Source organism: Heptranchias perlo, chromosome 26 (assembly GCF_035084215.1).
Source record: "Heptranchias perlo isolate sHepPer1 chromosome 26, sHepPer1.hap1, whole genome shotgun sequence".
Lineage (NCBI taxonomy): Eukaryota > Metazoa > Chordata > Chondrichthyes > Hexanchiformes > Hexanchidae > Heptranchias > Heptranchias perlo.
In genome coordinates, this window is record NC_090350.1 from 41,668,201 (window position 1) to 41,695,214 (window position 27,014).

The 27,014-nt window shown below is 48.3% G+C and overlaps 1 protein-coding gene across 6 annotated transcripts; it reads right to left on the reverse strand.

Moving 5' to 3' along the window:
* Positions 1 to 4,174: 4,174 nt before the first annotated feature.
* LOC137342736 (dnaJ homolog subfamily C member 5-like) lies at positions 4,175 to 25,417 on the reverse strand. Of its 6 annotated transcripts, none has more exons than XM_068006901.1 (5): positions 25,263 to 25,417; positions 16,462 to 16,574; positions 14,854 to 15,067; positions 10,796 to 10,928; positions 4,175 to 8,709 (listed from the first exon to the last, which is right to left on the reverse strand). In XM_068006901.1, exons 2-5 carry the CDS (start codon positions 16,563 to 16,565, stop codon positions 8,612 to 8,614), a joined length of 549 nt encoding a protein of 182 aa, XP_067863002.1. In that variant the 5' UTR covers positions 16,566 to 16,574; positions 25,263 to 25,417; the 3' UTR covers positions 4,175 to 8,611. The 6 variants fall into 6 exon arrangements, with proteins under 6 accessions (XP_067863002.1, XP_067863003.1, XP_067862999.1 ...); XM_068006902.1 differs by lacking the exon at positions 25,263 to 25,417 and adding an exon at positions 18,678 to 19,884; XM_068006898.1 differs by lacking the exon at positions 25,263 to 25,417 and adding an exon at positions 17,684 to 19,884.
* Between the last annotated feature and the right edge of the window lie 1,597 nt (positions 25,418 to 27,014).

The window sequence follows — 27,014 nt, forward strand, 5'->3', positions numbered from 1 at the left end:
GGTGTCAAATTTTGTTTGATGATCTCTCCTGTGAAGTGCCTTGGGACGTTTTACTACGTTAAAGGCGCTATATAAATGCAAGTTGTTGTTGTTGCCAGTGTAAACTAGGGTCGAAATCATTGCTAACGAGCCCTTTAACACAAGCCCTGCTCTTTGCCTCAGTTGACGGTCTCCGGGACTGCGATAACGGGAGCTGGAGTGAAGTGTCCATGACCTCACTCTGTGTTGGAGCCTGTTGTTTCACCGTGTGCCCTCGGTTGCTATCGGAGCACCTGTTGTTTTGTGCTGTCTCTGTTTGTGTTAGCGCTATTTAAAATATCCAAAGGCCCCGGTTCGAAGAAGTGATTGGCTAAGAGAGAGCAGATTGAAACAAGACACCCAATGTGCCTTACCTCCCCATCCCCACTCACTAATAAGAACAATGATACTTTTTTGGATTCAGTCTCGTGAAATTGGATCCATTTATTTTGAGTGTTTTTTTAGGGCAGTCCCATGGCTTACGTTCTACTGAACTCCCCAATCTGTGGTGTCTTTCTTTCTTCCTGCTCCAATTTTCCCTCTGATTTTCTCCTCGTTCAGCAACTTGAACATGCTGACTTGTACTGGGGATATGGTTCTGCAGGCCCTGGAAAAACTAACAACAACCTGCATTTATATAGCGCCTTTAACGTAGTAAAACGTCCCAAGGCGCTTCACAGGAGAGATTATCAGACAAAATTTGACACCGAGCCACACAAGGAGATATTAGGACAGGTGACCAAAAGCTTGGTCAAAGAGGTAGGTTTTAAAGAGTGTCTTAAGCGAGGAGGGAGAGGTAGAGAGGCGAGGAGGGAGAGGTAGAGAGGTGAGGAGGGAGAGGTAGAGAGGTGAGGAGGGAGAGGTAGAGAGGCGCAGAGGTTTAAGGAGGGAATCTCAGCGTTTAGGGCCTAGGCCGTGGGATCTTTTACATCCACCTGAGAGGGCAGACGGGGCCTTGGTTTAACGTCTCATCCAAAAGATGGCACCTCTGACAGTGCAGCACTCCCTCAGTACTGCACTAGGAGTGTCAGCCTAGATTATTTGCTCCAGTCTCTGGAGTGGGTCTTGACCCCACGACTTTCTGACTCAGAGGTGAGACCCACTGAGCCCCGGTTGAAACCTTACAGGGTTTTTTTTTTATTACGAGTATGAATGATTGATATTTGACGATGTTTTTATTGGGCAGCCCAGTCTGACTAGCGTTATGGGTGAAAGTTTCTGAGACTCAGCTCCACACTCGGTGGGCAACTTTTCAGAAAATCACGGGTGCACAGCTCCCCGATTTTCCAACCATTGGTTTTAATAAATGAGTCAAGTGTTACTTGGGAGGCCCAGTGCTTGAAATGTGGGGTCTGGGAAGATTTACCCCACATCACGGTGTGGAGTCACTAAGCTGTGGGGCTACAGAACACAATGTTTGACCCCGCAGTGCCCCACACTCAGAGTTCCTGATTGTCAGCAGCACCGATCTTGAATCGGTAAGTGGAGGGCAGCAGTTGGGAGGCCCCGATCAGCCCAGGTACCCCTGAGCAAGGAGGGGAAGAAGTCAGCTCCTGACCACTATCCAGCTGGGAGTACCTATGGGTATGTGTCAGGTGAGGACAGAATTGGGTCTAGCTGTGACAAATTCCATAATCAAATATCTTGCTCACACCCGAAGTAGGGACACTTGGTGAGTTACTTGGCAAGCAGCCAGGGACCTGCGGAACTGGACCCCAGCGGGAGTCAGCGTCTTTGAGAGAGATGGAGAGAGAGAGAGATAAGCATCCCTGCAAATGCTAAAAGGAAGCCACTGAGCAGCAATGGAGCCTCATTAAAGAGACAGCAGACTAGTTTGCCAGTCGTTGACTTCGGTTGTCCAACTGCTCTTTTGGGCAGCTGTTAAACGGGCTGCATAATCAGGAGAAACACAAGTGGAAATGATGCGATCTCGTCTGCTGCTCGGTCACATGGTGACTATCACTCTATCGCGGGGTACAGGAAGCTGCAAGTGCTTGGTGGCTTTTTTAAAGTGTGTCTCAAAGAGCCATCTGCTCCGCTCATAACCTTCCCTCTGCTAAATGCCGATTTAGGCTGGGAGACTTTGCACTCTCACAGACAGTTGCTAAACACAGGCAACTCCATTTAAAGGGATGAGCAGCGACTAGCTCTTGGATGCCCTCATATGTTTCGAAAGCCAATTCAAGGGCTCTGCTGTTACTGTAACAGCTGTTGCACATTTTTTTTTTAAAAGTTAAGAGCCCTCAAATGCAGGAGCTCTTTGCCTTCGTGAGGCAGTCCCGCTGTTTTAGGTGTCGCAGCACGTGTGTGACAGCATCCGTCATCGCGAGATAGCAGAGGGTGACGGCGCAATACCGCCCGAGAAGTCTGTCACCGCCGCTGCGCTGCTTCGTACGCGCCAGCTGTGGCTCATTGGGAAGCACTCTCACCTCTGAGTCACAAGGTCATGGGTTCGAGTCCCACTCTAGGGACTTGAGCGTAAAATCCAAGCTCCCAGTACCGAGGGAGATGCTGCACTGTCGGGAGATGCCGTCATTCGGATGAGATGGTGAACCAATGCCCTGTCTGCCCTCTCAGGGTGGACGTAAAAGATCCTGTGGCAATATTTCAAAGAAGAGCAGGAGAGTTCTCCCAGAATACTATAGGTGTTTAGACTTGAACCCATGACCTTCTGCCTCAGAGGTGAGAGGGCTACTAACTGAGCCTCTGATATTTGTAAACTCCCTACAGTTATTATATGATATTGTACAGCCAACACAGAGCGGCAATAACAATTATAACTTAAATGGAGATGCAGTTAAGTTATTTTAGTGAATTAATGTGCACAAGGCAAGGCAGCTTCTCCGTAGGTATAGAACGGAAATGGGAACGCGGAGGAGATAAATGAGCTCTTTCTCTACAGACGATCCTGCACTTCCATCGTGTGAACCTGAGCGCTGGTGACGCAAAAGCGTAACATTTACCCCAAAGTGTTGAAGTAAAGGGACATGCAGCTACCCACAGACGCCAAAAGGAGCGAAGTAATCTACAAGTGATTTCATCAGCCAGGAACATTAGGTTGAAGTCGATGCTGTAACCCAGATGGTAGAGCTATCATCTCTAATGTCACGATTGAGGCAGATAGTTCAAATGTCTCTCACACTTGTCATTAGACTAAAATGCGCCAAGCTGAGAGCAAGTGGTTTACATGTTTACAAGGTTGAAAGGAGGTCAGAGTTTTTAAACCTAATCCCCGAACCCTTCCCCCTCCCCCCACCTCCCCCACCCCATGCCCGCGGGGTGAAGGGGAGCCACTGAGTCACAATCTTTCCACTTCCCTTTCTTTACTGACGTGGGGAGATAGATTTCCTTTGTGTACCCAGTTTGGCAAAATCATCAATCTGTTCCTCGAGAACTAACTTCGCAATTTCGATATAGCGACCACAGAAAGGTAAATGTCCATCCAATCACCAGACGAAACTGCTCCTGTAAATATTCTTCGAGAACATAACAAGTGTGTAAATGTTCTCTGGGGCAGGTGTATCAGTGCCGTGCTCATTATTCAGAATAGTGATCCCAATTAACTATCCCAGTTATAACACCCCCAAGTGAGAGCTGCTAATTCAGCACAGAATGGTGATGAAAGTTGAGCCTTTCCTGTGTCAAATTGACTCAGTGGGGTAGCACTCTCACCTCTGAGTCAAGAAAGTTGTGGGTTCGAGTCCCACTCCAGAAACTTCAGCACATAATCCAGCCTGACACTCCCGGTGCCGGTACTGAGGGAGTGCTGCACTGTCGGTAGGCGCCGTCTTTCAGACGAGATGTTAAACTGAGGTCCCGTTTGCCCCCTCAGGTGGATGTTTGAAGAAGAGCAGGGGAGTTCTCCCCAGTGGCCTGGTCAATAAAAAACACACTATCTGGTCATTTATCGCATTTGCTATTTGTGGGACCTTACTGTTCACAAACTGCCTGCTACATTTGCCTGTATAACAACGGTGGCTGCAAATGATTTGGGACGTCCTGCAAAGGTGAAATATAAATGCATAATTTATTTCTTCATTTCCGTTCACAGACCTGTGAATGGCCCAATTTAAAGCCAAGATCCACAGCGGGCCGTGCATTTAACCACTGAGGCACTTCAAATTTACATTAAAGAATCAGACTGTGAAGCTCTCAATTTCACAATTTTATACAGCACTTTTTATTTATTGAATCCTGTTCGGGATCGGCATCGCTGCGTAAAAACCCCAGTCACGCGAATTAGTGCCAAATATCCCTGAGGTTACAAATTGTACAAAGAGATTTTATTATTTAAAGATTGCTTTTCCCACATATTTAATCATTAACACATATCCTAAATATCTGCGCTGTTTTCTATTTTAAAACGCTCACAGTTTCACGATGCAAAGGTAGCCCCACTTATTCCAGATGTTGCACCCTGACAGCTATATACAGAGCAGACCAATCCCGGGGGGAACGTGCAAAGCAGGGAATGTTACAAATTTCGAACGGGTGGTGGACACATTATTGGGCACAGGGGGACATTGAAGGGTAGGAGAGATAAAGTGCGTTGGGAAGTGTGTGACCTGTGGGGGCGGTCCAATGGATGGGAGGTGGTCTTGTCCAGCCCTGTACAGTCTTGGTTTTCCTGACTTTGAGGACAGTGGTTGAGTTAGGGTTTGACTGACTTTTGTGGGGGGGGAAGGGGGGGGGGGAAACGAACTCGAGATTCAGCTGACTTGGCAGGAAGGGGCACCGAGGTGGGGAGTGGGGGAATACCAGCCAACCCGGTCCGAAGGCAGAGCCAGGGGAACCGCACGGACTCGCAGCCTGAACCTGCAGGCCAGTGATGGGTGACAGAGATTCCTGGGAACGGAATGATGGCCGTACTTCAAAGCTGCGTTGGCCAATCTCAAAATGATTGGGGGGGAAGGGGTTGGGAGGTCATGACCTCCCACTGGCTCCGCCACTGCTGAGCAAAGTGGGACATAAGACCACTTAATGGTGGTTTGTGTACTGTACTCTAGTTTATAATCCCTTAAAGCTCCAGTGGGTACCTGACCACCAACTGTATATTTTTACCCTTCTTTACGCAGAGAGTGGTGAGAATGTGGAACTCGCTGCCACGTGGAATGGTTGAAGCAGACAGTAGTGGCACATTTAAGGGGAGGCTTGATTTATACAGGAGGGAGAAGGCTATAGGCGGATTTGGGGGCAGGGCAGAAAGAGGTAATTAGAGTGGGAGGAGGCTCGTGTGGAGTATAAACGCCAGTGTAGGCCAGTAGGGCCGAATGGCCTGTTTCTGTGCTATAGACTCTATGTAATATTTTGGGTGTAAAGGGGGAGGGGCTTATGTCTAGTGGTGTATCATGGAAACCATATTCTCTGGACTTTGCTTGATTGCCTTTAAGGAATCAGGAGGAACTTTCCAAAGGTTTTTTTTCCTGAAATTGGCTCTGGGTTTTTTTTCTCTAGGGGAGGACGAGCCTTTCATTCCTCCTCCTTTTCGTATGAAATTCAGTGTAAAATACAGCAGAAAGTAGAATGGACTGCAGATTAAACCATGCCAGTAGGATAGGGTCGCACAGCTTTGAACTGGGGAAAGGGACATTTAGAATGGAAGTCAGAAGGTCTTCACACCAAGAATCATCAGCACATGGAATGGACTCCGGGTGGGATAGTGAAGGTAAAATTCTCGGAATAATTTTATGATGCTGGATGTCAGCACATGGCACAGCGGTGGGGGGGGGGGGGGGGGGTGGGGGGGAAGGCGAGGTGCGGGGGAACTGTGGACCTACTTGAATGGGTGAGCTGAAATGGGCTCCCCTATCTGTACTTGTCCTGTGACCCCGCGCCTGTTCAGGTAACAGGTGGATCAGAGACTCCAAACATCCGGTTTCCATCTTTTAAAGACGTAAAACTAGAAATGGATGTCCTTTGTTAAACTGCTTTTATGGCTTTTATAACACAATGGTGAGAGGAATTACACGGGTAAGTGGGACCAGCCTGGTTTGATACCCCTTGGCAACAGTTCCATGGTATCGTGCAGCTATAAAAGCAGCGGTTAGGTAGAGCTGACTTGCATTTATATAGCGCCTTTAATGTAGTAAAAACATCCCAAGGCGCTTCACAGGAGCGATTATCAAACAATATTTGACACCGAGCCACATAAGGTGATATTAGGACAGGTGACCAAAAGCTTGGTCAAAGAGGTAGGTTTTAAGGAGGAGAGAGGTGGAGAGGCGGAGAGGTTTAGGGAGGGAATTCTAGAGCTTAGGGCCCAGGCAGCTGAAGGCACGGCCGCCAATGGTGGAGCGATTAAAATCAGGGATGCGCAAGAAGCCAGAATTGGAGGAGCGCAGAGATCTCGGAGGGTCGTAGGGCTGGAGGAGGTTACAGAGATAGGGAGGGGGTGAGGCCACGGAGGGATTTGAAAACAAGGATGAGAATTTTAAGATTGAGGCGTTGCCGGACCAGGAGCCAATGTAGGTCAGTGAGCACAGTGGTGATGGGTGAACGGGACTTGGTGTGAGTTAGGATACGGGCAGCAGAGTTTTAGATGAGCTCAAGTTTACTTTAATGTGGAAAGTTGTCCCAAAGTGCTTTTTTTTGAACAGCGAGTCCTGTTTATGCCTCTGCGTCTATCAGCTTGAAGGAAAACCTGTCTCCCGCAGGGTAACAGAGTTGCATTGCCTCTGGTTCTTCACCTCCGTTCACACTTTCCAGTAGGGAGCTCTCAACAGCGAGCGGAAGCTGGAGCCCTGAGTACCCTCCCTAGCCCAGGGACCCCGCCATGTGCTATATCTCCCCCACCCCCAACCGAGATCAGCGAACTCCGCAGAGGCTGGCGAATGAACCTGGGAGCTTCCTGGCTCAGTGTCACACCAGGCAGGGCATTCACCAACCGAGCCATCAGAGGAAGAAATCCTTAGGCCTTGCCCAATGCCTGCGATTCCCCAAAGTGTGGGGCCAGTGATCGAGGCCCCCGACCAGCAACACATCTTCATAAAATCACCCCTCCAGTGTTTTTCTTTCAAAACAAAGCCATTTCTTTAAAAGGATCTAAACTTTGTTTAATACAAGGACAGCAATTCAAGATTGTGCTGAGATGCATCAGTGTTTCCCTGAGCTCTTAGCGCGCGTTTCAAACTCTTCCCGTTGCTTTTCTCACATCAATGGCGTTGAGCTTACGCTGAAAGTGCTGGGGGGGGGGGTCTACACTCAAATGGAAACATAAGCCCCACCCCCAGAATATCTGGGGCACAATGACACAAGGTCATCATAACTCCTTCATCGTTAGGGTGATAGCAGGGTTCAAAGGGTCAAAGGATTAAATTATGAGGCCAGGTTGTATAAACTAGGCTTGTATTCCCTTGAGTTTAGAAGATTGAGGGGTGAACTATTCGAGGTCTTTAAAATGATAAAAGGATTCGATAGGGTAGTTACAGAGAAACTATTTCCTCTGGTGGGGGAATCCAGAGCAAATTGGCAAGGACATGAAATGGCAGCTAAGGGTCCACTTCTTCATGTTCTTTTCTGGAGCACTTGGTGATAGAGAATCATGTGATGGTACTCAGCAATGACATTGTTTGCAACATCAAGATGGACCTAGACGTACAGGTCAAGCATTAGATGGATGGCATCTCTGCCCCCTTCGGCCAAGTTGTGTTATTAGTACAGTGCCTCAGTCAACTGCAGTGCTTATGGTACTGGACTAGCAACCCAGACGTCATGCGTTTGAATCCCATCATGGCAAATTGTGAAATTGAATTCAATAAATGTGGCAAATGTGCTGTAAAAACCCAGCTGATTCACTAATATCCTTTAGGGGAGGGCACATGCCACTCCTACCTGGTCAGGCCTCTGCATGACTCCAGTCCCACAATAGGTGGTTGACCCTGAATGCCCACCTTCTAAGGATGGGCAATAAATGTGGTTTTGCCAACTGAGAGCAAAAATCTTCACAGACCTGCAAATGGCCCAATTTAATGCCCAGCAAGGAGTTGCACCCATTGCACTGGCTTGTAACAGATCAACTCTACGTCCAATTTCAATTTGCCTTTAGAGACAAGGGATAACTGGATGAGCACTCAGTTAGGAATGGAACCACAGGTTATAAGAACAAGGTCGAATAGACATAGTCAAGTGCTTTGTGGAAGATGATGGTTCCTGTTGCGGCCGAGGATGAATAATGTACGACGTAAGGCTTTGGTTTACCTGCAGGGGACAAAAGATGATGTTTCACTGGGAGGTGAAATGGGTTGAGCACAGAGGTGTAACTACAAAGGTGGGGGGGGCACATCAGGGGCAATTCTGGTATTTGGGGAGGGGGACACCCCATGGAACGATCCATGCCAAAAAAAACTTGGGGTGGACACGTCCCTTTATCCCTGCAGTAGTTGCATCTGTGGACGATTATAGTCCATGGGTTGGACTCGGCCTGTGGAAGGAATGAGCTTCATGGATGAAATGGCCTTCTGTGCTTTAGGCCCTTAAGATTTCTTCATCAAATGCTAAATGATAGAGAATAGCAACTTATTTTAAAAGTTCTACCGAGTCTTCAAAGGGTTGAACTGGCTGTAATCTCCACTGAAAGTAAATGTCTCTCTTCTCCTTATTTATCTGTGTTGTAGCTGTGTTCGTTCTCCTGGTTTAGTGGGCTGCTTTCTCTGCTCATGGTATATGGCTGAGCCAGAATAGGATTCGAATCATCTGAAGCGGAAAATAAATGTAACATTCAATATAAGGAATTTAAAACAGTAAAGATTATGCTCTGCAGGAACTCTTGGCAATTCATGTTCTACAGCTGTTCCAATGGTGGATAAAGATACCATCGGTGCAGCACTGAGTCACACAGACTAGAAGGTCTCATCTCAACTGGGGAATCGGTTGGGGCACAACAAAAGAAAAATCGAGGAGTAAAGGTGGGGAAAGGCAACCGTTTAGAGCCTTCCCGCCATTGTATACCGAGGGGCTGCAATCAGGGAAAAACCCCCTCGGGCAGAATGTAAAATTCTAATTGATGTAATGTAACTGTAATGAATCTGTAATGAACCTGTAAAGAATCTGTAACGTACCTGTTATCAATAATCTGTATTGAGTGTAATGCAATGAGGCACCCTAGAGTGTCATGAACTGTAATTATGTCCAATGTGTTCATTGAACTGTACTTGATGTAACCTGCAAATTGCATGATCTGTATTGTGTACGTTTGGAATGTGATATGACAACTGTATTGTATGTATTGCTGCAAATTTTATGAATAAAGTATATTTTTTGAAAAAAAAAATTTGGCCCATTGATGCCCATCGCTCTGTGCCCGAACTCTCCCATCAAATCCCCTCCCTCCAGAACTCGAGCTCTCCCTTTGAAGCCCATCTCTCTGGTATCCTTACTCTCGAATCAAAGCCCATCCCTGTAGTACCCTATCTCCCATTGAATGCCCTGCCTCTAGTACCCAACAAAGCCCGTCCCTCTAGTACCCTAACTACCCCATCGAAGCCCATCCCTCGAGTACTCTAACACTTCAGATGCATTGGTCCCGATATTTACAGGGAGGTGGGGAGGGACTGCCAACAGCCAGGAAAACCAGAAATACGGGAAAGGCGGAGATCCTGCCGAATTTAACAGCAGACATAAGAACATAAGAAACAGGAGCAGGAGTAGGCCATACGGCCCCTCGAGCCTGCTCCGCCATTCAATAAGATAATGGCTGATCTTTGACCTCAACTCCACTTTCCCGCCCGATCCCCATATCCCTTGATTCCCTCATTTTAATTTCTTTTCTCCGTTTCCCGCCCGGAAGCCGGCCAGAGGAAGGAGGGAGGGAGAGTTCGGGGGGAGGGGGGGGGGGGGGGGTTGGCCAATCGCAGATGGGAGAGATCGTGGTGGGGTGGGGGTTTGGGAGATCGTGGGGAGGGAGGCAGATCGCGGCAGGTTTGCTTGAGAGGCCAGGGGGGAAGCACTCCTGCTCATCCGGGCCCATGAGTTGTGCTGGAAAAGCACTTACCTGCTGGATCCGGCCCTTCTCACTTCCCGTTCAGCCGCCGGGTTTCCTGAGCCCTGGGTAACCCGGCCGGCAGCCGATAAATCCATACGGCTCCCATAATCTGAGGCATGCAGCCTTATTAACATATTTTGATTACTGTCTCACCTCTCCAGTGCAGGTTTCACACCTGCCCCCCAACTCGCCCCGGTTAAACCGGAAGTAGATGCGTTCGCAGCGGGTTGGGGTAGGGTTTCACATTTTTAAGAAATTAGCCCCCTCCCCCCCCCCCCCCCCATCCACCAATTCCGCCTGTCCTGGGGGGTTAAAATTCCCCCCATTATCTTTGCCTCCACAACTTGAAAAACCACTTCAAAATTCATTAACCCCGCCCTCCCCTTCCCCTTCGTCCAAGCAAGGACGCTCATCCCAACATCTGTTTCATATTTACATTTCACCAGTTTAAATTCTTGTCCTCTGGCCCACTTCAACATTTGACATCAGTGCCCCTGGGCTAGGAGATGGGAAAATCTGCCAGGATTCCTGCTCCCGATTGCTGCCTGGTGTCTCCTGTTGGCAAATGAATATGGAACCAAGGCGGGCAAATGGAGTTCAGATACAGATGTGCCAAGATCTACTGGAATAGGGGAACAGGCCCGAGGGGCTGAATGGCCGACTCCTGTTCCCATGTTCCATACCCCAGCGAGTGTCAGCGCCTTTAGGAGGGGAGGGTGATTAAACACAAGAGGTAGTCTTTGCGAAGAGATCCATGGGATGGTTAGCCTGCCCACGGTGTGACCATGTGTTCCTTACCCGTGCACATGGGGCTGTCGTCTGGGTTCCCGTCGTCGTTTTGATCGTCTTTTGGCAAACACTTCCCGCAGCAGAAGCAGCAGCACAAACAGCAGCAACAACAAGTGATGATCGTACAGAAATAGGCCAAAAACTGCAAGACAAGACAATGAACCGTTACAGACCCGGGGGGAGGGGCGGGGGGTGATTAGAAACTGAGTTATAAAACGACAACTTGCATTCATTTAGCGCTTTTTATGTAGTCAAACGTCCCAAGGCGCATTGTTATCAAACAAAATTTGACGCCGAGCTACGTAAGGAGATATTAGGACAGGTGACCAAAAGCTTGGTCAAAGAGGTAGGTTTTAAGGAGCGTCTTAAAGGAGGAGAGAGAGGCAGTGAGGTTTAGGGAGGGAATTCCAGAGCTTAGGGCCCAGGCAGCTGAAGGCACGGCCGCCAATGGTGGAGGGAAGAAAATTGCAGATATACAGGAGCTGAAACCAGGCATTACGGCCTCCTCCCTCCTAAACCCAGGGTCCTGAGGCCAATAGTAAGGGATCAACTGCTGTCCTGGTTTTGGACCAGACATGTTCAATGTTTGAGTGGGCTGTTTTGTTAGGAAATGGTTAATCGGATGGTACTGCCATTGATTTCCCTTCATATTAATTTCTTTATATTAACTGCATCCAGTCACTTTTCAATTGTAGCTGATCTCACTAGCAGTTTGATTATCCCTTGATATAATCAGTCTTGTAACTAACTTGTGAGTTTAGAGGCCTGAGAGGATGTAGAGACAACACGGCATCTTGTAGGCTAGTCGTCTTTCGACTTCACAGGGACACAGGAGAGCTATGACATTTTTATGATGCTTAGATGAAGGTGGTAGGGAGGGGTTGCATTGATCAGACATAAACGGCTGCAGCAAAGGCAATCATGGAAGGCTACATCCATCGAAGGGATACGGCCGAGGGTGATGGAAAAGGAACGCCCTCGCAGGTGGGTAAAAGGACTTTTTCTGTCCATGAATTTTTGTAACGGTCTTCAGCCTAAAGAATTGATTGACAGATCAATCAGGACGTGTAAAACTGAAGTTATTTGATAAGGGACAGAAAGCAGAGAGTAGTGGTGAACGGTTGTTTTTCAGACTGGAGGGAAGTATACAGTGGTGTTCCCCAGGGGTCAGTATTAGGATCATTTCTCTTTTTGATATATATTAATGATCTGGACTTGGGTATAGAGGGTATAATTTCAAAGGTTGCAGATGTCACAAAACTCAGAAATGTAGTAAACAATGTGGAGGATAGTAACAGACTTCAGGAGGACAGAGACAGACTGGTGAAATGGGCTGACACATGGCTGATGAAATTTAACACAGAGAAGTGTGAAGCGATGCATTTTGGTAGGAAGAATGAGTAGAGGCAATATAAACTAAATGGTACAAATTTAAAGGGGGTGCAGGAACAGAGAGACCTGGGGGTACACAGATACTTGAAGGTGGCAGGACAAGTTGAGAAGGCTGTTTAAAAAGCATATGGGATCCTGGGCTTTATTAATAGAGGCTTAGAGTACAAAAGCAAGGAAGTTATGCTAAACTTTTATAAAACACTGGTTAGGCCTCAGCTGGAGTATTGTGCTCGATTCTGGGCACCGCACTTTAGGAAAGATGTCAAGGCCTTGGAGAGGGTGCAGAGGAGATTTACTAGAATAGTGACAGGGATGAGGGACTTCAGTTATGTGGAGAGACTGGAGAAGCTGGGATTGTTCTCCTTAGAGCAGAGATGGTTATGGGGAAATTTACATTGTTCAAAATTATGAGGGGTTTGATAGAGTAAATAAGGAGAAACTGTTTCCAGTGCCAAGAGGGTCAGTAACCAAAGGACAGAGATTTAAGGTGATTGGCAAAAGAACCAGAGGCGACATGAGGAAACATATTTTTAAGCAACGAGTTGTTCTGATCTGGAATGCGCTGCCTGAAAGGGCGGTGGAAGCAGATTCAATAATAACTTTCAAAAGGGAATTGGATAAATACTTGAAAAGGAAAAATTAGCAGGGCTATGGGGAAAGGGCAGGAGTAGTGGGACTAATTGGATAGGTCTTTCAAAGAGCCGGCACAGGCACAATGGGCCGAATGGCCTCCTTCTGTGCTGTATTATACTATGATACTATAATACTAAAGGAAGATTAGGTAATGCTGAAACATAGCGGGTATGAAAGAGTGGGTGCTGGGGGAGATAGCTCAGAATTCCTTTAAGGTCTGATCAACCTCAAGCTCGAAACTATTAACATGTGTGTGTCAAGTCTTCGACGAACTCGTAAGTTTTTGCCGCAAGTGCTGGTATTAAGTGTGTGTTTAATTATTGTCAATAATAATTATTATTATAGGCTTAATAAATCTGTGAATGGCTGCCTGTAACGCTGTGAACCCTATTATTTTGAGGAGTAGCTTATAAGTGAGAACACCCATCCTCGAACAGTTTGACTATGTTCATGATCTTATTGAATGACGGAGCAGGCTCGAGGGGCTGGATGGCCTACTCCTGCTCCTATTTCTTATGTTCTTATGTAAAAATATGAATAAACAGCACATCAAAAGTCTATTTTTTCCATCTGTTTCTCCTGGTATGAAGGTGTCAGTTATTTAAAAGTTTTCAATTAACTTTTAACAGCTACAAAGAAACACATCAGGGGTCTTTCCAGCACACACTGCTATAGCTCTGGTGGGATCCTGAAACGTCTCCCTCTGCACTGGACTGCAGTATCAGCCTGGGCTCTCTAGTCTCTGCTCCGCACTTTAGAAAGGAGATATTGGCCTTGGAAGGAGTGCAGTGCAGATTCACCAGAATGTTACCAGGGCTCCAAGGGTTAGATTATGAGGAGAGATTACATAAACCAGGCTTGTATTCCCTGGAATATAGAAGGTTAAGGGGTGATTTGATTGAGGTCTTTTAGAATTTTGAAAGGAGTTGATAGGGTAGATAGAGAAGAACTTTTTCCGCTGGTGGGGGAGTCTAGGACACGGGGACATAACCTTAAAATCAGAGCCAGGCCATTCAGGAGAGAAGTTAGGAAACACTTCTTCACACAAAGGGTGGTAGAAGTGAGGAACTCTCTCCCACAAAAAGCAGTAGATGCTAGCTCAATTAATCATTTTAAATCTGAGATCGATAGATTTTTGTTAGCCCAGGATATTGAGGGATATGGAGCCAAGGTGGGTGGATGAATTTAGGATACAGATCAGCCATGATCTCATTGAATGGCGAAACAGACTCGAGGGGCTGAATGGCCTCCTCCTGTTCCTATGTTCCTAAGTCTCTGGAGGCGGGCTAAGGCTGACACCTAAGCGGGGAGGAGGAGTTTGTAGGGCACAGCATTTGAAGTTGAGAATGAACAGCAAAGGAAAGTTTAAAGGATCACCGACCAATGTCAGGGCAAGAACGGGATTGGGTTAGGCTGTGATGCTGCCACAGCTGAATAGCCTACCAATCCTCACTGTCTATAACCTTGCACTGAAGAAAGGCCACATGGCCAAGGTGCTGGAGGGGCACCCAATGCCCATGGAACCATAATCCCTTCAGGAGAGAGGAGGGGAGAAATGAGATGAAATTGGGAACGAGTAGGTCAGTCAGCTCCTGGTCCCACCCTCCCACAGCACGTTGGCACTGTGGCCGAAGCAAACCTGGGCACGGCTAGGGGTCGCCAACCTTCCGGGATTGCCCTGGAGTCTCCAGGAATTAAAGATTAATCTCCAGGACACTGCTGCCAGCAACACCCGGGGAGAAAAATCACAGGGGTATTCGATAAAAACAATTGTGTGTTATTTTAGTTTTCTTTGAACACTTTGGTTTGTTAGTTATAAAAAATAATGGAGATGGGGAAAAAAAAGGCTGTTTGACTGACGGTCAAGAATCTTCCAATCGGATAAGCAATTGGCATGGGGAGGCGGGGCACTGCGAGGATGGACGTATCGGGCGACCAATGTGGGGGTGGGTGGGCTCGAGAGGTCAGGTGATGAAACCTCTGGGGACGTGTCCCGGAGGGGTGGTGACCCGAGGCCACGGCACGCCAGCATCGTAGCTCACCTTCACGCAGCAGTTGCTATGTGAGGCCATGAGGTTCTCACCGTCCTCCCCCAGCATGGAGGCCAAGTGCAGCCCAGCCGAGCCATACGAGTCGTAGATGCGTTTCTTCCTCTCGTCGGAGAGTATGGCGTTGGCTCTGTTTATCTCTTTGAAAGTCTCGGCCGCCGCGGGGTCATTTGGATTTTTATCCGGGTGGTATCTCAGCGCCAGCTTCCTGCAGTACAATCAGACACAGAATCACTGGCAGTAAGAACACCTCAACATGAACACCAATGCTCCTTCTTAAAATAATCCAATGCTCTCCCACCTTGCACCCTCCATAAACTTGAGCTCATCCAAAACCCTGCTGCCTGTATCCTAACTCACACCGAGCCCCATTCACCCATCGCCCACTGTGTTCGCTGACCTACATTGGCTCCCAGTCCAGGATCACCTCACAGAATCATAGAATCATAGAATGGTTACAGTGCAGGAGGAGGCCACTCGGCCCATCGAGCCCGTGCCGGCTCTTTGTAAGAGCAATCCAGTTACTCCCATTCCCCCTGCGCTTTCCCCGTAGCCCTGCAATTTTTTTTCCCTTCAAGTATTTATCCAATTCCTTTTTGAAAGCCTCGATTTTAAAATTCTCACCATTGTTTTCAAATCCCTCCATGGCCTCGCCCCCTCCCTATCTCTGTGACCTCCTCCAGACCTACAACCCTCCGAGATCTCTGCGCTCCTCCAATTCCGGCCTCTCGCGCAGCCCCGATTTCCATCGCTCCACCATTGGCGGCCGTGCCTTCAGCTGCCTGGGCCCTAAGCTCTGGAATTCCCTCCCTAAACCTCTCCGCCTCTCTACTTCTCTCTTCTCCTTTAAAATGCTCCTTAAAACCTACCTCTTTGGCCAAGGTTTTGGTCACCGGTCCTAATATCTCCTTATGTGGCTCGGTGTCAGATTTTTGTTTGATAATCGCTCCTGTGAAGCGCCCTGGGGTGCTTTACTATGTTAAAGGCGCTATATAAATGCACGTTGTTTGTTTGTTGTTGTTGTTGTTGGCACGCTGTGCCGGTGACTCAGTTGGCAGATGCACTGCCAGGTGTGGCGCTGGGTCACACAGACCGTAGAAGGTCCCGATTTAATACACAGTCTGTGTTGAATTAACGGATTTACCAACTGATCCATTGGGAGAGCTGGTGCTGTCCTAATTAAATATCATTAATCTCAGTTAAATTAGAAGATTAAGGGGTGATCTGATCGAGGTGTTTAAGATGATTAAAGGATTTGATAGGGTAGATAGAGAGAAACTATTTCCTCTGGTGGGGGGAGTCCAGAACAAGGGGGCAGAACCTTAAAATTAAAGCCAGGCCGTTCAGGGGTGATGTCAGGAAACGTTTCTTCACACAAAGGGGAGTGGAAATCTGGAACTCTCTCCCCCAAAAAGTGTTGAGGCTGGGGGTCAATTGGAAATTTCAAAACTGAGATGGATAGATTTTTGTTGGGTAAGGGTATTAAGGGTTAGGGAAACAAGCCGGGTAAATGGAGTTAAGATACAGATCTGCCATGGTTTAATTGAATGGCGGAACAGGCTCGTGGGGCTGAATGGCCTCCTCCTGTTCCAATGTTCCTACCTGTACGATGCTTTGACCGCTTCTGGCGTAGAATCCTTTGGCAAATGTAAAATCCGATAAAGGCTTTCGCCACTCGTTGAATGCGATCGCTCGTGTCTGGCCATTGTCGTTTCCTTTGGAAAGTAAAGACATGGTGACAGATCACCTAGTGGTTATCAGAATCCTTTCAGTCTGAAAGATCTCAGCAAAGGGCCAAATTACAGCCCACTACCGAGTGAAGGGAAGACATAGAATCATACAGCACAGAAGGAAGCCATTCGGCCCATCGTGCCTGTGCCGGCTCTTTGAAAGAGCTATCCAATTAGTCCCATTCCCCTGCTCTTTCCCCATAGCCCTGCTAATTTTTTCCTTTCAAGTATTTAATCCCGTTCCCTTTGGAAGTTACTATTGAATCAACTTCCACCACCCTTTCAGGCAGCGCATTCCAGGTCATAACAAATCGCTGCGTAAAAACACCCCAGGTTCTTTCGCCGATTATCTTAAATCTGTGTCCTCTGGTTACCGACCCTCCTACCACTAGAAACAGTTTCTCCTTATTTACTCCATCAAAACCCTTCATAATTTTGAACACTATGTGGTTTACTTTTTATGACCTCAGGGCAACCAGGAATGGGCAGTAAATGTTGCCTTCTGATATTGCCCGTGTCCCGAGAGCAAATGTAAATAAATCCTTTGATGTGCCTAATATAGTCTTTACAGCACAACCACCCACCTCAGTCTCACCTTCTGCTGCAGTGCTCTAAGGCAGATCTGAGAGCCCATACAGGGCCGGAATTTCCTCAGACTTTCTGCTGACGTAACTTCCATTTTAAAAAAAATTCTCATTGAGGTTGTTGCTTCCTGGCCAAATTGCTCTGTTCATTTCTGCCCCTCCTCCTGACACCACAGCCCGCTTGCTGGAGGAAAGTTCCATAGGAGCTGCTCACCCTCCTGCACCGCCCAAAATTCCCATTCTTCATGCACGGTGCTAGACAGTGAGTGCTGGCTGGCTATTCAACCATATGGGGCATTACCACCAAGCCCGATGCCCCCTGCTGTCCACACAAGTGTGCTTCCAGCAGGTCAAATTTCACCCTCCGTCATCCAGGGGCACTGGGACTGATCGCAGCGGCCCCTCTAACACCACCCCGGCTGACGTCATCTAACTCAGCACAAGAGCTGGGACTGGGCCCCCAGACCTTGCTGGTGTGCATGGCTCAGTTACCTCACTGGGCAAACTCACTGAGGCACCAGCGAGGCCTTCCAGCAGCTGTCCGTCCAACAAGCTTGCAGGGGCACAGCTGTTTGTTGCTGTGGAGACCACCCCCTCTGAAGATTCCATTCGGGCACTTGAACCCATAATCCAGGCCGACAACCCCAGTGCCAGTACTGAGGGAGCGCTGCTCTGTCGGAGGCGCCGTCTTTCCGATGAGACGCTAAACCAAGGCCCCGTCTGCCCTCTCAGGCGGACGTAAAAGATCCCGTGACACTATTTCGAAGAAGAGCTGGGGAGTCCTCCCAGGTGTCCTGGGACAGTGTTCATCCCTCAACCAACATCACTAAAACAGATTGTCTGGTCATTGTCACGCGGCTGTTTGTGGGATCTTGCTGTGCGCAATTTGGCTGCTGCGTTTCCTACACTACAACACTTCAAAAGTACTTCGTTGGCTGTAAAGCGTTTTGGGACATTCTGAGGCCGTGAAAGGCGCTATATAAATGCAAGTTCTTTCTTTCTTAATTGGCCGTATACCGGTGAAAGTGGAAAATACCCCAGCGTGTGCTGAGAATGCATTTCCGTTCGAAGAGAATGAGCTGAAGGGTCGAGTAACTGTTACTGGACTAAAGGCCCACAATTTGCTGTAGTCGGCCAACGAGCGACACCGGCCGCTAGTTAGACTTGCCTTTGCCCCTTTAATTTCCATGAGATTTTGCGCCCCAAGTTGCTGGAAGTGGGAGATGGAAATGGCGCGGTGCCCTCTCCCGGGCATCTGCCATCCGTATGAACAGGGCAAGCAACTGCGTATCTCCTTAACCAATCCGATTGAAGGATTGTTAAATGAACAGCGCAGAGGCTGAACCAGGAAGTGTAAGTTCGAACGGTGAATTCACTGTCAAATCAGGTACAGAAAGAGAGGGAAAGAAAGATTTGATTAAGAGAGAGAAAAAAAGAGACAGAAAGAAAAGGTTTTTTTAAAAAAATGTACGCTCCCCATGGTTAACTAGCCGCCAATACTCACCGTCCGGGCCCACACACGAAGGACGGCCGCATGGGCAAGGGTGGCGTTATCGTTATTTTCGTATCTTCATACTCTCCCCTCGGAGATCAGTGTGAAGTAGTGGGAGGATTCTCAGGCTGATTAACAGTCTGACAGGCCGCGATGTAAACGCTCCTTCTGTGGCCGTAACCATCTTTATACCGGCTCATGAGGGGGTCAGTCCTCAATGGCGGGAGGGTTTTATGGGCTCTCACAACCGATACGATGAGGGAGGGGCCTCCCACACCCATCGGACTCAAGAATCCCGCTGGATTTTAACCCAGAATTCAGGGTTGGAGCTCGAGTTTCCACTCGCCGGGACCGTCTGGAGCCCCAGTCTCCACTCCCCAGGACCGTCTGGAGCCCCAGTCTCCACTTCCCGGGACCGTCTGGAGCCCCAGTCTCCACTCCCCAGGACCGTCTGGAGCGCCGGTCTCCACTCGCCGGGACCGTCTGGAGCCCCAGTCTCCACTCCCCGGGACCGTCTGGAGCTCCGGTCTCCACTCCCCGGGACCGTCTGGAGCGCCGGTCTCCACTCGCCGGGACCGTCTGGAGCCCCGGTCTCCACTCGCCGGGACCGTCTGGAGCCCGGTCTCCACTCGCCGGGAATGTCTGGAGCCCCGGTCTCCACTCGCTGGGACCGTCTGGAGCCCCGGTCTCCACTCGCTGGGACCGTCTGGAGCCCCGGTCTCCACTCGCTGGGACCGTCTGGAGCCCCGGTCTCCACTCGCTGGGACCGTCTGGAGCCCCGGTCTCCACTCGCTGGGACCGTCTGGAGCCCGGTCTCCACTCGCCGGGACCGTCTGGAGCGGGGATAGAACCCTGCACCTTCTGACTCAGAGGCGGGAATGGCTACACGGCTGAGCCAAAGGCTGGCTCTTATGACTGGACTGTTTACTGTTTACTCGAGCAGCTGCCAGATCCCGAGTCTTTAACTGAAGCAAAGTCAAATGCTGTTAGTTTCCTCTTATAAACACACCTGTTTAAACACTATGACAGTCTTGGTCTAGTCATATGATAGGGTGTCAGAAGTATACTAACACGGGACAGCTCATACAAAGAATGCCGAATTTCTCAGCAGATCTAAATTAAACTCATCAGAAAGTTTTACGTTCAGTCAGCCTTAACAAAAAAGAAAGAACTTGCATTTCTATAGCGCCTTTCACAACCTCAGGACGTCCCAAAGCGCTTTACAGCCAACGAAATAATTTTTGAAATGTAGTCACTATTGTAATGTAGGGTTGACAACACTGATTGGAGGCATTGCTGGAGGTTTGATCACATGACATCTGATCACATGACATCTGATCATATGACATCTGCAAACGTTATTGCATTTACCGTATAACAGTCGGGTCCCCTGTATTTGGGTATTTTTGCTCGAGGTTTCGTGCCGGGGGCTGTTGTGCGAGAAGTTTCAAGAACCAGGGGGCAGGGGAAGAGGGAAAATGGGGGGGCAGGGGAAGAGGGGAAACAGAGGGCGGGGGAAGAGGGGAAACGGGAGGCAGGAGAAGAGGGGAAATGGGGGCAGGAGAAGAGGGGAAACAGAGGGCGGGGAAAGAGGGGGAACCGAGGGTGGGGGAAGAGGGGGAACTGAGGGTGGGGGAAGAGGAGGGACCGAGGGCAGGGGGAAAAGGGGGAATCGAGGGCAGGGGGAATCGAGGACAGGGGAAGAGGGGAAACCGAGATCAGCGGGAGAGGGGAAATGGAGGGGAATCCGAGGGGGAGAGGAGAGGAAACTGAAGGAGGGAGAAGAGGGGAAACCGAGGGCGGGAGGAGAGGGGAAACCAAGGGGAAAACAAGGATGGGGAAGAGGGGAAACAGAGGGAGGAGAAAGAGGGGAAACTGAGGGTGGGGGGAGAGGAGAAACCAAGGATGGGGAAGAGGGGAAATGGAGGGTGGGGGAAGAGGTGAAACCGAAGGTTGGGAAGTAAATCGTAGAGGGGAAATCAGAGGTGGGAGGAACTTTGATTTCAACAGTAACTAATAGTAACTCAATGAAATTGCACTGTTAACTAGTAGTAATACTGGTAACACTCAACAGTGCTTAGTTGGCTGTAAAGTGCTTTGGGACGTCCTGAGGTCATGAAAGGTGCTATAGAAATATAGAGGCACTGGAGAAGGTGCAAAAAAGATTTACTAGGATGATACCAGAACTGAGTGGTTATACCTATCAGGAAAGATTGAACAGGCTGGGGCTCTTTTCTCTAGAAAAGACTGAAGGGTGACCTGATAGAGGTCTTTATGATTATAAAGGGGTTTGACAGGGTAGACGTAGAGAAAATGTTTCCACTTGTGGGGAAGACCAGAACCAGGGGCCATAAATATAAGATAGTCACTAATAAATCCAATAGTGTATTGCAATGAGGCACCCTAGAGTGTCATGAACTGTAATTATGTCCAATGTGTTCATTGAACTGTACTTGATGGAACCTGCAAATTGTATAATCTGTATTGTGTACGTTTGGAATGTGATATGACAACTGTATTGTATGTATTGCTGCAAATTTTATGAATAAAGTATATTTTTTGAAAAAAAATAAATCCAATAGGGAATTCAGGAGAAACTTCTTTACCCAGAGAGTGGTGAGAATGTGGAACTTGCTACCACAAGGAGTAGTTGAAGCGAATAACATAGATACATTTAAGGGGAAGCTCAATAAACACATGAGGGAGAAAGGAATAGAAGGAAATTCTGATAAGGTTAGACGAAGTAGGGTGGGAGGAGACTCATGTGGAGCATAAACGCCAGCATAAACCTGTTGGGCCGAATGGCCTGTTTCTGTGCTGTACTTTCTATGTAATTCATTGTAAATGTGAGTTCTTTCTTTTATATCGCTGTCGTCTTAATTCTCTGACCCAGCACAGCGCTCGTGAGTCCCGGTGATAGAAGCGGAGGGTCTCTGGATTACCCTGGTTCAGAAGCTGCGAGTGAGGTGCTTCCTGATAGAGGTGGACTGTGGTGGGCAGTACAGTCGAACCTGGTCCTGTTTACCCCAGGGCCAGGGCCAGGGCCAGGCAGTGGAAAAACACCAGCCGGGTTCCTGTTCCTGGTGGCTCTCCTGTGACCTCTGCTGGAAAGTGTGTGTATCTGCAACACGGTCCGGCCCCTCCCCCCCACCACGATTAACCAGCCGCCAATGCTCACCGTCTGGGTCCACTCGGGCAAGAGCGAGGGGCACCTGTGGAACTAGGACCCCGAAAGAGAGGGGAGGGAGGAGCAAAAATAAAGCACCAGCCCCTAAACTAGAGCAATATATTGGGGGGGGAACTGGTGCTGAAATAGAAGGAGCAACAGGCAAAGTGGGAGTGGAGGGGATGTGTTCAGTTTGTTCCCAGTCTCAGTCACACATATACACTCACACACACACACATACACACACTCACACACACACACATACACACACTCACACACACACACATACACACACTCACACACACACACATACACACACTCACACACACACACATACACACACTCACACACACATATACACACACACACACTCACACACATATACACACACTCACACATATACACACACACACTCACACATATACACTCACACACACACATACACACACTCGCACACACACACACTCACACACACACACATATACACACACACATATACACACACACACACACTCACACATATACACTCACACACACACACACACACATATACACACACACATATACACTCACACACATATACACTCACACACACTCACACTCACACACACACACACACACATATACACACACACACACTCACTCACACACATATACTCACACACACTCACATACACACACACTCACATACACTCACATACACACACACTCACACACACATACATATACGCACATATACATACACACATATACATACATATACATACACACACACTCACACACATATACACACACAAACATATACACACATATATATATATACAAACACACATATACACACACTCACACACATATACACACACACATATACACACATATACATACACACACATATACACTCACACATATACACACATATACATACACACACATATACACTCACATGTATACACACATACATATACACACATATACATACACACACACTCACTCACACACACAAACATATATATATACAAACACACATATACACACACATACACACACATATACATACACACACATATACACTCACACATATACACACACAAACATATACACACATATATATACAAACACACATATACATACAAACACACACACACACACACACACACAAACACACACACACAATGCACTGTAGCGTCCAATCCTTACCAATCTCACTCAAAGGCTGTTGCCAGATGTCAGGGTCAGTTCTATGACTGGCCCATCTGGTTTTTGAGTCTGGATGGCCAGAAATTTCCAAAATGTACAGTCATTAAAAATCATTAGCGAATATAAAGAAGTCTATCTTTCCCTCTCGTGTTGTGGAAATGCTAGTTATTAAGGTTTTTGTTCCACTTCCCCGCTCTCCCACTACCTCACTCCCCCGCTCTCCCACTTCCCCGCTCTCCCACTACCTCACTCCCCCGCTCTCCCACTTCCCCGCTCTCCCACTCCCTCACTCCTCTGCTCACCTGCTCGCCTGCTCCCTCTATCCCCCTCTCCCCCGCTCTCCCACTCCCCTGCTCCCCCTCTCCCCCTGCTCCCCTGCTCCCCCTCTCCCCCTGCTCCCATGCTCCCCCTCTCACCCACTTCCCCACTCCCCTGCTCTCCCATTCATAGAATCATAGAATCTTATAGCACAGAAGGAGGCCATTCGGCCTGTCATACCTGTGCTGGCTCTTTGAAAGAGCTCTCCAATTTAGTCCCACACCCCAGATTTTTCCCCATAACCCTGAAAATTAGTCCTCGTCAAGTACATGTCCAATTGCCTTTTGAAAGTTCCTATGGAATCTGCGTCCACCACCCTTTCAGGGAGTGCGTTCCAGATCTTAACCCTCTGTGTGAAAACATTTCTCCTCATTCCCCTCTAGTTCCTTTGCAAATTATTTTAAATCTGTGACCTCTGGTTACCGACCCCACTTGCCAGAGAAAACAATTTCTCCCTACTTGCCCATCGAAACCCCTCATAATTTTGAATACCTCGATCAGGTATCTCTAAGGAGAACAATCCCAGCTTCTCCAATCTCTCCACATAACTGAAGTCCCTCATCCCTGATTTCATCCTGTAAACCTCCTCTGCACCCTCTCCAAGACCTTGACATCCTTCCTAAAGTGTGGTGCCCAGAATTGTACACAGTGCTCCAGCTGAGGCCTGACCAGTGATTTGTAAAGGTTTAGCATAACGTCTTTGTTTTTGTATTCAATGCCCCTATTTGCAAAGTCAAGTATCCCATAGGCTTTCTTAACACCATAACAACTTGCCCTGCCACCTTCAAAGATTTGTGAATATGTACCCCCAGGTCCCTCTGCTCTTGCACCCCCTCAAAATAGCACCAGATTATACGGCCTCTCCGTGTTGTTCCTCCCACCATGCATCACTTCACACTTTTCCGCATTAAATTGCATCTGCCATGAGTCTGCCCATTTCACCAGTCTGTCTCTGTCCTCCTGAAGTCTGTTACTATCCTCCTCGCTATTTACTACGTTGCCAAGTTTTGTATCATCCGCAAACTTCGAAATTGTACTCCCTATACCCAAGTCCAGGTCATTTATATATAACAAGCAATGGTCCTAATACTGACCTCTGGGTGACCCCACTGTATACTTCCCTCCAGTCAGAAAAACATCCCTTCACCACTACTCTCTGCCTCCTACCCCTTGGTCAATTACGTACCCAAGTTACCACCGTCCCTTTAATACCTTTAATACCATGAGCTTCTACTTCCCCACTTCCCCTCTCCCCTGCTCTCCCCATCTCCCTCACACCCCCTCCCCCCACACCCCTTCTCCCCCTCACCCCACTCTCTCCCCCTCCCCCGCTCTCTCTCCACCTCTCCCCTTCTCTCACTCCTCTCTCTCTCTCTCTCCCCCTCCCCCCTCTTCCCCCCTTCTCCCTCTCCCCCCCTTTCTCTCTCCCTCTCTTCCCCACTTCCCCTCTCCCCTGCTCTCTCCCACTCCCCTTCTCCCCACTCCCCCTCTCTCTCCTCTCTCTCTCCCCCACTCCCCTTCTCCCCCTCTCCCCTTCTCCCCCTGTCCCCACTCTCTCCCCCGCTCTCTCCCCCCTCTCCCCCGCTCTCTCCCCCTCTCCCCACTCTCTCCCCCCTCTTCCCCGTTCTCTCTCCACCTCTCCCCCTCTCTCTCTCCTCTCTCTCTCATTCCCCTCTCCCCTTCCCCCCTTCTCCCTCTCCGCCCCCCTTTCTCTCTCTCTCCCTCTCTACCCCTCTCCCCAAGCTTGCCTCCCGTTGGCTTTTGGACTTGACAAGTTTGCAGCTTGCCTGTTCATATTTCAATCACCGGCCAGTACCAGCACACAAAACGGCCCCACCCCATGCACTTGTGCAGCACAACAGTGTAACTCAAAGCTCACAGTGGGCCATGCAGTACTTTCAATGTGGTTTACTTACCTTCAGTCTTTGCTTAGATCCAACAAGTGCAGATAATAACTTCACTGGCCAGATTGCGACTTGGCAGGAAATCTTGTACAGGGACTTCCTGAATTCTGCTGTTGATGCCTGTTCCGTTCATGTAACAAGTCTTGTGATCATTGCCTAATAGAAAGAGAAAGTGCCTTTCAGATTAGGGTGCCTGGGACACGCCCTCCTGACTGGTGTATAATATAGAAGGAGCTATCCTATTGTGTTTATTCATTGAGAAAATCCATTTCAACTACCCACGATGGCTGTTTTTGTACATGCACCACCCAGTGTGGAACTGAGCTGTACCTGGGATAGTCTCAGTCTCAATTCCTGACCTGTGTCCAGTTAATTCGTCTCGGCTGGGTGGAGTGTTGGAGATTGTGCAATTGGTCTCCAACGGCCTTGGGCTAAACTAAGGAGATAATCAGTCAGAGTCCCCCCGCCCCCGCTCCTGATCACTAGCAGTGAGAAAGTGTGTGGATGTCAATTGAGAACAGGCTTGGGCTGTGATGCTCATCCTGGTAGAATAGCCACTGGAGACTCACCATCTGGGCTCTCAAAGGCAGTAAGGGCTATTGGGCAAACGATCAGAGGGCGGCTGAAACCTTACATCAGCCGATGTAGGGAGGGAGGAAAACTGAAAATATGCACACATGTAAATCACTCCGGTCTATGTACAATCAACGTACTCCACTTGCTATCTTAATCATAGAATTAAACTGTCTAAAATAAACAGGTTAAAATAGCAGACAACGGAATTTCATATGAAATCCAGAGTTGCATTTCAACACTCACAAATCTTTACAGTTTAGATAAAGGATAGTTCAAAGCAAATTAAATCAGAACATTCTATCGCTATGGGCTCACTAAGTATGTAATTATGATGTCAGTATATTCTGTCGCTATGGTTTCAGTAACGAGTTCAGATGGGCGTTAAAAGCTCTAATGGGAGGACGCTACGGCTGTCGCTGTGGAAGCAATGGGATTAAATGGATTATAGGGCTTTCTTTGTACAAAAACTAACATTAAAAACCTGCTGCAAAGATTGTTAAGTGCCAGAGGGCAGACTAACACCTGGGGAGATATCCTGCAGCACTTGGTTAACATCTTGAGGAGGGGGTGAGGAGAATTTTAAAAAGTAGGTTATAAAGTGTGAATAAAGGGCTCCATTTAGAAGTGGCAGAAAGACAGTAGCTTCCTTGGACAAAGGGAAATAAGCCAGCTCCTGACATTTCCTGTCGTGTATCAGAATGGCCCAATGCAAAGGGAGACCAGGACTAGGGGCCATAAATATAAGATAGTCACTAATAAATCCAATGATGAATTCAGGAGAAACTTCTTCATCAGAGTGTGGTTAGAACGTGGAACTTGCTACCACAAGGAGTAGTTGAGGCGAATAACATAGATGCATTTAAGGGGAAGCTCGATAAACACATGAGGGAGAAAGGAATGTTGATAGGATTAGATGAAGAGGAGTGGGAGGAGGCTCGTGTGGAGCATCAACACCGGCCTAGACCTGTTGGGCTGAATGGCCTGTTTCTGTGCTGTACATTTTATGTAATGTCCTTTGCATGCCATGGTACAAGGTTCCAGCCTGTGCTGCAGCTCTGTCCCCTGTGGGATAACCTTTGCTGGTATTTCCCACTGCCCGATTGTAGGAGCAGGGGCCAGGTTCTGGTCAGAACAGCTGAAATCATTAGACTCGCACGCGGGCATCGCAGGTCGGGGTCGCCAACCCTC

Bases quoted from the DNA above. Each gene is read 5' to 3' on its own strand.
- LOC137342736 (XM_068006897.1), bottom strand. From the start codon at position 17,800: ATGGGTTCAAGTGCCCGAATGGAATCTTCAGAGGGGGTGGTCTCCACA. The intron at 15,068-16,461 runs GTAGGAACATTG...ATTGTACTGCAG, and splicing joins GCGGTCAAAGCATCGTACAG to GAAGCTGGCGCTGAGATACC. The intron at 10,929-14,853 runs GTGAGCTACGAT...CTTGTCTTGCAG, and splicing joins ATAGCAACTGCTGCGTGAAG to TTTTTGGCCTATTTCTGTAC.